Source organism: Python bivittatus, unplaced genomic scaffold (assembly GCF_059951505.1).
Source record: "Python bivittatus isolate LINGU-HERP-01145 unplaced genomic scaffold, Pbiv_v1 ctg000220_np1212, whole genome shotgun sequence".
NCBI lineage: Eukaryota > Metazoa > Chordata > Lepidosauria > Squamata > Pythonidae > Python > Python bivittatus.
The window spans coordinates 33221339-33233451 of NW_028277048.1; the positions used below are offsets into that span (position 1 = coordinate 33221339).

Below are 12113 nucleotides of genomic sequence, written 5' to 3' on the forward strand. Positions count from 1 at the left end.
AGGGGGAATGGGTGAGGGATGGGTAGGAGGGAACAGGGGAAAGAAGCAGAAGTTGCCACATTAAAAAAGTGCGCTTCAGTGGGAAGTCCACTTCAGTGAGCAAATCAAGGCCTCCTGGTAGGTTTTAAGAGATTGTGAGGGAAAGATATCCATTTGTGTTCTCTCCCTCCCCCTTCTCCTTCTTTGCACTTCTCTGTGAGAAATTAACTTGCAGTTATGGAAAACATCACACTGTGTATAGTTCCCCCTTCTGCCCCCAAGAAAATAAAATGTGGTGTTCAAACAAAGAATTTTGTCAACGCTGCCAGAGCCTAAGATCAAGGGGGAAGTTATTGCTACAGCTGTTTATCCTCTTGGAAGGGAGGAGATAAAACTGAGCGAAAGTCCTTTTTGTGCCTCATTCAAAGGTTTTCCTCCCCCCTCCCCCCCCGCCTCTAGCTTGGGGGATTCTAGAAGGAAGTCTCATTGTACTTTAGTTTGGGGTCAGCAAAGGGGGCTCTGCAGAGGGACAGTCCTGGCTTAACTGAAATAAATGGATTTGGTTACATTCCTGGGATCATCTGGAAGTAGCCGAAAGGGAGGGAAAAGGACTAAACAGTTTTCAATTTCCGAACTGAGTCAAAGACATCTTCTTATCTTTGTAATCAATACCTGATAAATAAATCTCAGGTTGGTACATTCAGTGGTCTTCCCTTCTCAACGCGAAGTTCTTCTTTACAAAGAAGACATTCAAAACGTCCTCCCCATCCTCTAGGATGGGACATTAAAAAAACCATACAGGCAAATGGTAACTTTCTAGCCCATAGTAATATTGATCAGTCAGTCAGCTGATCCATCGATCCATCCTTGCAGGTGTGTCTGGGTTTCCCAGTGTTTGCTTTCTTCCTTCTGTATCTACCTGGCCAGAAAGCTTCCTTGCAGATGACAGGATGGCAGCTTGGGGAAGATGATGGCTCTGCCTGGGAGCACCGAGGGACGTGTGTGCGTGCGGTAGTAGACAAGCAGGCTCCCGAAATGCTAACTCTCTGAATGGAAGGCCTTCATTTGGTGCATATGCAATTAAGCAGCCTGAGAAGGCAGAATGTTGGATGTGAGGATAAAAGGAACCTTTAATCAAGAAGCTGAACGGTCTAATTCAGGATAATAGAGGGGTCCTTACTGTTTGACACAAGAGGGGAAGGGGTGCTTTTTTGTCTGGGTGAGCACTGGCTTCGTGATCTATGCTCCCAAGCCAAAGAAAGGGAGAGCAGGACGCTGCTGCATGACCTTTCGGTGTCAAATATTGCCCGCGAAGCCAAGATTGCTCATTATGTAAGAGCTGCTAGGAAATATCTGAGAATTAATGCAGTAACCTCTGTGGTTTTTAAAGTGGTGATTCTGCATTGGCCTCTTGTTTCAGAAAGAGGCAGAGGCTTGACTTGTTTCCCAGTAGTAACAAAAAGGAAATGAAGCGCTTTAATGAAAGATTCTAAACTGCAGGAGTGATGCTCTAAGGAACATTAAGAATCGGTTTTGTTTTAGATTTTTATTTCCTTAAATCAAATGCTTGGCTAGGACAAACTGCTGCCAATGCCTATGGACGACTTCAAAGTGTCCCCTGCTTCTTTTTTTAATTTAGTGATCCATTCAAAGTGCCCTTCTCTCTCTCTGGTTTGTTTTTTCAAGACCTTTTCCTTAGTTGCCGTCCATTTGGCTGACCTTGCACTTGTCTATCCAGAATATGTCTTGGAGTTCAGGAGCTGGTTTGCCGCTGTAGGGAACTATTCTTGTGGGGGCTGCCCGTTAAACAGATGTGGACAAATGAAATTAGTGGCACTTGACTCAGAGATGATAATGGCAAGACTGTAATTTATATTAATCGGGGAAATTGAGGCATTTCCGGATTGATTGATTGATTATTTGAGAATCGAGGTGCTATTGCAGTCACTTTGGAATGACAAAAAGTGCTCTTCTGTGTTAACTCCCACCATAAGCAGGAATAGGGATAGTTCGGATATTGCTGGACTACAGCTCCCAGCAACCATTTCCCATGATTGCCTGGACAGCTGGCATTTGTTGTTTCAGCAACATCGGGGAAGATTCTAGCTTCTTCATACTGGTGTAGGGTTTCATGATATTTGTCCATTCTTCTTTTGTATCTGTTTATATTTCAACATAGGCATATCCTAAATTAGCCCTCTCCAGCCTCCTGACGTGTAAACTTTAAATCCCAGATTGGACATTGCTGAACATTGTAGAGGTTGAGGTCCACGTGCTTGGATGGTGCCAAAGTGGGGGAAGGCTGTATTGAATCTATTGTTCCAGTCTTTGGGCCTGAGAAGGGACAATAAGCATGATGGTGTTGTTTTGAAAGATCAGGGTGTTTTAAAACCTGCAAAATGATAACTCTGCTTAAAGCTTTGTCAGCAGCTTCTGGGAGGGCTTAAGCCTCTTGGTTGTGTGCTCGCCGACAATTATGTGATCCAGCACTCTGCTATCATCCTTGCCAATGTCTCAAACACACGGGGGTAGCCAACCATGCTCTGGTTCACAAGCTTCTCTCTGATTTGCATGTTAAACCACACATCAAAGATAAGTTTACTAGGCACAGGACAAAGCACACCATAAATCAGTATCAAAATCATTTTAGGGCATGATCTTAAGGTGATATGAACAGCTATTTATTGTGTGGATATCCACTACTGCATCCAGAGGCTTTCAGCAACAGTAATGGTCCATGGACGTTTGCAACGGGGTGAAGAAAATCTATATGTCTTTGCATTACAGTTAGGACAAGACCGGCTGAGTATATAAAGAAGATCTCTTGGTGATTGTAATATATGCTTGTAGACATTTGCCTTTGCAGCAAACTATATGTGCAGTATAGTTAAAGTGGTGGTTGAGACAGTACCATTAGAAGTCATATTTATTTTAAATTTTTTGGTATACTGACTTACAAGCAACTATCTTGTGATAGTTATGATACTGTATCATCACCTGCACTGTTAAATTCCTTTAAGTGAAGCGTGTACAAACTAATAATGGATGATAGGCATTAGCTTATTTATGTATGCATGTATTTATTTATTTATTTGATTCCATTTGGACACTGCCTGACTCAACTGACTCTGGGTAGTTCATAATATATTGCCATAAAAATCCAATACAAACCAAAACAAGCTGGGATCCAGTCACTATATACAGACAAAAATAAAAATAAAGCTAGCAGCGGGCTATATTTGAATGCTATTGAATACCACTTGCTTAGAGGAATTTGTTCACATGCTCTGATTTGTCTGCCTGATCTAACAACAAATACAGAGAATACCAAACTAGATCATGGTCTTGTTTTTGTTTGTTTGTTTTTGCTTTGCTTTGTCTGGAAATATAAGAATTTGAAGGTTGGGAAGGAAACTTACCCTGAATACATTTTGGAATTCAGATATGGATTGTTGGGTATTTTTGCTACAATGAAAAATATATTGATTCCAAGGTATGCTCCATTTATTTTGCCTATGTTGATCTTACTGATTTCAGGTATTACTTCAAAAAAGCAAGTGATGAGTTTGACTGTGGGGCAGTTTTTGAAGAAATCTGGGACGATGATGCCATTCTGCCAATGTACGAAGGCAGGATTCTTGGAAAAGTTGAAAGGATTGATTGACTGATTTTGAGTGGCATAGTCTATGCGAGTGTATTTAAGAAGACATAAGCTACAGATACTGGCCTTTGGACCTAACCACCAAACAAAGCTTTTGAAGGAAGGTTTGAACCAATGAAGAAGCAACAAAAAACACATTGAGGTCTGTGAAGACTTTGCCAAATCAGCCTTAGCAAAAATTGTAAGATGGGTCTATTGAGCTGGATGCCAAGATGTTAACAACCCTGAACTATTTATTAAAAATATGATCACTCTAGGTGATTTGAAGATGCAGATGCTCTGAGAGACTTGCATATATGGTATATGGCTTCCTAACGATTCTGTACTTAATGATTTAGAAACTGTGTATAGCTTACCTTACAATAATCCTTATTGATATTTATTGAACATTCTAGATTTTTTTCTTTAAATCCATTTTATGGATATGCTGCTTTAAACAATGGAGAGAAGAGGGGATGTGATGTAAAGAAAAGGGGTGTTTTATATTTTATTTTTTACATTGTTTCCACTATCGAAATAAATGTGTCCTTTATTAAAATGTGCATTTGTTTCTGCCACCTTAGAAAACCAACTGGAATTATGATCTTCAGTTGTTTTATTTCTTTGGAAAGGGATGAGAGAGGAAGAGATAATCTGTTCTAAAGAGTAGGGTATTTTGATCAATGATGCTCTAGTTCTTGTGCAGGGACAACATTCTCAATTGCCTAAAACAATCTCTAGGAGATCAAGAGCACTTCATAGATCTTCATACTCTTTCCCTTGACCTCTTTTCCCCATTCCTATTTTGGATTTAATCATACTGCAGAGTAAATATTCCGATCTTTGGATGTTCTGAGACTACAATTTCCAGAATTCCTAGCCAACGTAGCAAAAGGGCTGGCTGTTTGGAAACCCTAGAACTTGAGGTCCCAATGTCATTAGTAGTCACCTGATTGAAGAAGGGTATAGTAGAATTATGTCTGTACACATGCTGGTATTAATTATGGTTAATTTTAATAGAGTTTGAGGCTCACCATGATTGCTTCTAAAAGAATTTCAGAGGTGCTATGGGAAAGGTGCTACTGCTTTTGGGTGAGTCCCAAAAAAGGAAAATGGGAAAACCTGATTTTGAAGAGTGGCATACAAAATTTAAAATAAATGTAAAGATGTTGTGCAGAAGCGGAGATAGACTGCATCTGTCCACAGTACATCTGACTGCCTAACTACAAACTGTAGGCTGCAGAAATTGTATCTGCTCCAGTGCTAAGGGTGTTCTCATGGGTTAAATATAATAGCTATGAGAGGTAATAATAACAGTGTTTGGGTCTTGTCAGTTTTCTGTGGTATCAACAGGCACCTGCATAGCTTTCCTTTTCTGGTATTGTTTCTGATGCCTGCTTCAGAAAAGTAGTCTCTAAGAACTCCCAATACAGAATGATATGGGTCAGGTATGCCGATCCCAACCATACAAGGGGAAGCAGTAGATGGAATCATCTAATTTGCACTTATATAGCCAACAGTAAGATATTCACCAAATTTGTACTGTGCTTTTTCTAAACAACAACAACAACAAAAGTTGCTCTTTCAGGGCACTTTCAACACTACAGCTATAATGAAAAGGCCAGACTGTCCAATGTGATGCCCCATCTTAACTGTAACGGCCACCCAGAGGGCATGAAGCTTTGGACTGGTGTCTTGTAGCAACTCTGAACAGCTTGAAGTTCCTGCAAGGTCAAAGTCTACTTTTGGATGCATCATCATTAAGATGGTAGTAGCAGTTCCCCAGAACCCAGAAATGTTACAAAATCAAAGAAATCCATGGGTGGTAACCTTCCAGCTTTTATACCCTTGGATAATTCAGCCATTTCTAATTGTTTCATGGAGCATGAATGGTGGATGAGGTAGCTGGCTTCTGAGACTGCATCTGGAAGGGCAGCAGCCTTTGCATCTCAAGCTGCCACAGTAGGTGTGTCCTTCGGATGGTGGCTGGAATACGCAGAACGCTTCTCCTCTGTTTTGACTATATGCACTGGAACAACGTAACGCCGTGACCTAACTTAGAAAGACATTTAACTTCAACTTCTTTGTGTGTGTGTGTGTGTGTGTGTGTGTGTGTCTCTGTGTTTAACACGTGCATTTTATGACAATTTTGTTTGTACAATATGATGTATATATGTAAAAGATGGGGTGGGGAAAATACTGTTAATAGATGATCTCTAGTGTGTGTGTTTTTCAAAGAAAAAAACACTTCTATCAGTACAGTACCTGTGCCTGCATGGTGATAATATGCCATGTTTCGCCCTGTGTTCAGGGTCCAAGCTCTCCCTTCTTTGTTTAAGGGGTTTATGTACAATGTATTTTATGCCTTTTTACTACAACTCTTGTACTTTATGACTTTTGCCATGATGTTTGTTCTACTTAAACTGTAAATTATGCATTATAAAGAGTTCCATTTAAAGAAAAAAAATACTTGGTACAATAATTATTGTAATTAAGAGATGTAGCCTTTATTAAAATTTTTATATTTTTCACATGAATATAATCTATTCGTTCTTGTTTCTACTCAGCGTGCATATGTGTGTGGGTGTGTATCCACCTCCACTCCATTTTTCTATGAACTCCATTTCAACGAAAACGTAATTTTGTGAGGGTATAAACAGCAAATGAATTTATTAACTTTATGGGCAGCTGGAAGCAGTTATCTGGGTGGAAATAAATGTACAAGTGCCTTAATGTGACTGAAATCATGAAGAAACAGATCATTTTGCAGGCTCGTGCATTTAAGCTTGAAACCCAAGATGTTTAAGAAGAGAGGTTGATTTAGAGTGTAGCTCTTAAATACTCTTAAAGACTTTAAGAGCCTAGCTCTTAAAGTCTATCCCAGGAAACATTAGATAAAGCTTCATGCAACTTACATATTCTAGGTCTGGAGAAGATGATCATGTATTGATAGGGGATGCTATTTCTTCAACCCAAAGTGTGTAATACTATTTTACCAGTTGATGAGCTAACTGTAGGAAGGCATTTAAATATGCACAAATTGGCTCTGATACATGTAGAATCTGGAAGCAGGGCTTTTGATGAATGTCAGGGTCAGCATGTAAATGGTTATAGGCAGACCTGATAGTCATCCGGATAAGCCTTGGTAAGCATATACTGAACCGAATAGAAAGTTCAGCGCAGCAATAGGCCGGGGGGCTGCTCTGCCGTGTGTCCCCATTCCTCCTTTAAAACAGCCTGTTCTCTCCAAAGCAGATGGCCAAATACTCCCTGCCTGTTTTGCCACCACAGTTCAGCTCTATAACCTTGAGGTCCTTGAAGAGCTCTAAACAGGATGCTGGGGAGGGACAGATGCGGCCCATGCAGCTAGAGGTGGTTCCCCACCCCGGCTGTGAACACTACCAGGCTGCGGTCTGACTTGATAAAGGGAGCTTTTGTTGTTCCTGTGTTGCTAAAAAATGTCCTGAGAATGACAATCTGCCGCTAAAGGTGCTTTACCATCCCCCCCAGCATGCTTTTTCTGGAAGATGCCAGGGTGCCTACGCCCGTCGTGTACTTGAACGCTCTGCTGGAAGCAAGACAGCGAGGCTTGGGCATTCTCCCAGCCATTGTTAGCACGTTCCACCTCAACCCTCACTCGCTTTTCTTTCCAGTGCTGTGCTACGGGCGTGTTAATTCTGTGGCTAGTCTGAGCCTGTCAGCTGGCGTTCCAACAAGGCTTTGGCCGTGTACTTGCCATCTGTCACCTAAGGCCGCTATCCCTGGGTGGTCAGCCTTGACAGTGCCAATCTAGACCATTTGTTAGAGTCTGAGGCCTTGCTTTGTGTTATCCCCAAGGTGGCCTCGGGCGCTTCCTCCCTCATCCATCTCCCCGTTCCCTTCTCGTCCTGTAGCAGTGCATCTGGAGTTATTTTCCACGTGAGGCACGACTTCAGTCCTAACTTGAGAAAAACTTCACACTGAGTACATAGGACTAATGCCCGGATTCTAAGTTAAAATAAAGCCACAGATGGTTTTCCACATTCAAATGGATCGCTGTCTTTATTAAACACCTTCTCAACTTAGTGGGGTCACCTTAATTGATGAGCGGACATAACAGATGGATAGGCAGACTTAAACAACATGGGTGAAGAAAGTGATTTTTCCCCTCCCTATTCCACCATCAAAGGTTAGGAACTTAGTACTGCACAGTAGTATTTTTTCTTCTTCTGCTATTAAAATGAAATCACACTGAGTCTAATTCTTCTTGGGAAGATGAATGCGTCTGAATCAGTTTGAAGTCATTCACTGCCATATAAGCTTTTGCATCTTTATATATCAGTGCTCCAAAATACTTGCCTTTCCCTTTTTGTCTTTTTCTTTTCTTTCCTCTCTTTCTTCCCCCCAGGGGTCTGTAGAAACAAAAAATAAAATGTCTTCAAATACATAGCAGGCTGTTTAGTGGAGATAAAAGGGTGTTTGAATAGTCCTTTAAAAATGAATGAGAAGTGAAAACTCTTCTGTTTGGAGTGTAAGTAGGATGTGATGAGCATTCTACATCACCTTAATCTGTCAGTTTCAGAGTATTGCATTAACTCGACTATTTAAGAAGCACGGGACCTCATCCTGTGCTCTGAAGGTAGTAATACAGTATAACTGAACCAGAATGGCATCGTGCGCTCTTCAACTACTGACATATTTGGAATGGGTTGGGATGACAATGAGGGGGATTTCCAGGCTGGTTCATGAGGCTCCTGACCCAACTATCTCTTCCAAGGCCTTTAAAATGCTGAAGAATAAAGCTTTGTTCTCAAAAAATTATGACTCTCATGCTCCAGTGGAAAAATAGGAAGCAAAATATTAATCAAAAAAGCAAGAAGAGTATCGAAGGAGATCTAAACAAGCATGAATGACTTTGAAATCTATACATTAAGAGCTGCCAAGTAATTTAACCATTTTAAATTATGAAGAGTTTATAAAATACTGTATGTCCATTTTTAAAAAATCATCCTTGCTGCCGGTTATTCTCTAATAAAGAGTGCAAATCATATTATATACCTCTGAATATATGACACCTCTGTCCTATATAATGAAGACGTGGTCATTAGCAAACAGAGGCCATTCGGTGACTACCTTTCCCCTCAAGATGTCACTTCATTTTGTATTAGGCTCACTGCTGGCATGGAAAAGGTGTAGCTGTGATTATTCCCACAGCATACAAGGTAAGTTGAGAGTTGGGCCGGGGATGTTAAAGGGCATTTAGCAGGGACACAAAGATATTAGGGAACTCTATATAACATTTCAGCCAGTTCTTGCTCCTTCTTTTCCCCCTCTGACTTACCATTTGCCTACTCTACCAACAGTTGTTCTTCAAGATTTAACTGCAGCAGCAGCAGCAACAGCAGCAGCAGCCGCAGCAGCAGTTCTCACTGTGTAAGGCAACAGGTAGGTAACACTGAGGACCAGTGGCATGTTCTGGATTTTTGAGAGCAAGGCTGCCATTGAGGAGGTTCCCTGGCTCCCCAGTGCTTCCCCAGTGGGTGTAACCAGTCACAAACACCCATTTACCAGAGATCCAATTGTCCAGGCTGCTTCCCACCACTGTCTCTAGTACCCACAGGGCGATCTCTGCCACTCCAACTGACTTTTAGCATTTTTCTGAGCAGGTGGTCAAACAAACAAAGCCTTATGTCTTTGGGTGGTATGGGTCTTCCGGGCTGTGTGGCCATGTTCTGGAAGTTTTGTTTCCTAACATTTCGCCAGCATCTGTGACCGGCATCTTCAGAGGGCAGGAGCACAGACAGGAGCAGCTCTCTCTGTGCCCACAGTCAGGAGAACTGCTCCTGTCTGTGTTCCTGCCCTCTGAAGATGCCGGCGAAACGTTAGGAAACAAAACTTCAAGACCACGGCCACACAGCCCGGAAGACCCACACCACCCATCGTATTCCGGCTGTGAAAGCCTTCGACAATACCGTATGTCATTATTTTGCATTGTTTCTATTTTCTAAACATGGCACTAGGACCTATCATGCAAATAAAAATGATACTTGCAACTGGTGCTTTGCTTTGCATTTAATGAGTTTAATTTTTTTCTAAGGGTGTGTTTAAAATCATATAGAGCAAAAAGCACAGGCAGCTACAGGGAGAGGGGGCCTACGGTGGAGGGATTAAATCTGTGTTGTGATGCCCTGATGCAAATCCTGTGACTTGCATATTTGCGCCTGACACCTGAACACTTGTACTTGAGTTCTGGAGTTGGCACCATGATGCCATGATGTGTGTTTTATCATTTTCTTGGCATCACAGTTAATAGTGGGTGCTAATGGCAAGGAATGTGATAGGCCCAAGGCGGGCCTACAGATGCTACATTGCCTACTCCTAATGAAAGGTGAGACTGTGAAGGAAAGTAAGGATAATACTACAAGAGGCTTAAGGCAATTCCTACAGCCACTACTTTTACTCCCTCAAACCTTTAGGATCACACTTGAACCACCCCACGAGTCTCCTCACCGAGAATGTCTTGGAACTGGTGGATTAATCCGGGTTCCTTCCAGCTGGCCACTGAGGGAACCTCCAAATCAGCCCTCTGCCCAGTGCTGTTCCTCCACTCCTTGTCTTCTTGCCCCTTTACATTCAACTCTCTTGACTTCCGGAAAATAAACTTGCCACATACCTTCAGCTGCCATGCATGTGGCATCCAGGGTCTGATCCTTCTGCCTTTGCCGTGGGTGTTGCTGTTGTGCCAGGAAATCTATAACATGTGCTCTCAGAAGGGGAAAGACTGCTTAGGCCCTCTTGGCTTAGTGCTGAACTTGTAGGGGTAGTTCAGTCACTTGGTGCTTAGTGCCCTTTAAAGCTTTGTCCTAGGCTGAGATGCCTCAGTGTTTGGGATTCCTCCTCTTCTTTACCGAGCCAGGCTTTTTTCTGGGATCCCTTCTAAGAGAACAGTGTGGTATTTCTAGGTCTCCCATTCAGAGAATCTGCTGGCTAACAATGAGCAGAGCTGGGTGCAGTACAGTAAAAACCCTGTCATAGTGAGCTTGAGCAAATCCTCACGGAAGGCTGGTGGGATTGGACTGGCCATACTCCCCTGACCACAAGCTATGCTTGATTTGATGCTAGACATTAAGTCCAATGCTCTGTTGCTTCCCTCCCTATCAGTGGTCCAAGAAAGTGGCCTTGCTAAGAGCCCTGATCCCAATCTGGATTGAAGCTGAATTGGTCTGGCCCTGCTGAATTACTCCATTTCTAAATCTGTGATTGATCCAACTCTGATGCATCTCCTTAGAAAGCACGACTGGCAACTCTCTATCACAGACCGTAGCTAGGTAATACTACGTTCTGCTACTAATGGGGGATGGTATTCTCTCATTTATTAATGTTTAAATTTCCAGTATCTACTACAAAAAGAAAGCTTGCCAAAGGAAATACTGAAATTCTTGATGTTTTCTCCCTAACATACTGGTACAATAAGGAAGTTGTGTTTGACACAGAAAAGGGTGTGAACAATTGCAAGTTGTACATAAATGGCAAAAAATGGAGCAAGTCACTAAATTTGTGTGTCTTGGTGGAATGTTTACCAAGAATAGGGAAATGGTTGGAAAAAATTTAAGATGTGCAAGTGCTGGCAGAAAGGTGATCAGTAGTAAGTACAAGATATTTACTAAAACAAGCAAAAATGGCTGTTGAAAAGTCTGCTTCTGTTACTGTAGTTGTACGGAAGTGAGAATTGGGTATGTTAGGGAATGGATACTTAAGGAGTGAGAGTAATAAAAGATGAAGAGATAGATTCAAGAATGAATGGGTACAATAAATGAATATGGATTGAATATAAAAGTGAGTGACCAGTCTGAAAGAAGTATGTTGTAGTGGTTTGATTATATATGGAGAGAATGAAGGAGAATCAGATTGTAAAAAAAATGTATGAAAAAAAAGAGTGAATAAATCCACGAGGGAGAAACGGAACTGCTGAAACACCAGGCCCAAATCCTCAACCCCCACAGAAGGTTGATAGTACTGAAGGTAGCTGAGAGGTCTGGTAAGACCAAAGGGAACACACTTCTTCATCTAAAACCTGACAAAAGTAATCGACAGATTCTGTTCTGTGCCCAGGCCTGACCGCTGACTGAAAAGAGACCAGATGATCCAGACCAGACTCTCTCTAGGGTGCTCTGAAGGGGCTTCCCTGCCACCTCGACAACCCTAATGGAAGACTGGAGACAGGCTGATAGTTATCCAGTCAGTTGGACTGAGGAAGAATCTTTTAAGGAGAAGTAACACTACAACCTCCTTCAAACTGCAGGAAATACCCACTCCCAAATGACACTGACTACACACACACACTGTCCTCTGAAAAAGCCAGGAGAGGCATGGATCTCATCAACAAGTGGTAAAGGGCATGCTTAAAGCAGTGAGCACATTGGCCATTTTATTGGAATCCACAGGCCAAAAAGAGTTCCAGTTGACAGGGCCAGACATCACTACAATCACCACTGTAGGTGGTACCCATGGAGAG

General features: G+C 42.0%; 1 protein-coding gene across 3 annotated transcripts in view; it reads left to right on the top strand.

Moving 5' to 3' along the window:
- AXIN2 (axin 2) overlaps nt 1–6150 on the top strand; it is a 44165-nt gene extending 38015 nt beyond the window's left edge. For all 3 annotated transcript variants that reach the window (XM_025173171.2, XM_007421610.4, XM_088138301.1), the window contains one exon: nt 3517–6150. In XM_025173171.2, coding sequence (XP_025028939.1) covers nt 3517–3643 — 127 coding nt within the window. In that variant the 3' untranslated portion in view covers nt 3644–6150. The remainder of the gene's footprint in view (nt 1–3516) is intronic.
- Nucleotides 6151–12113: the final 5963 nt, after the last annotated feature.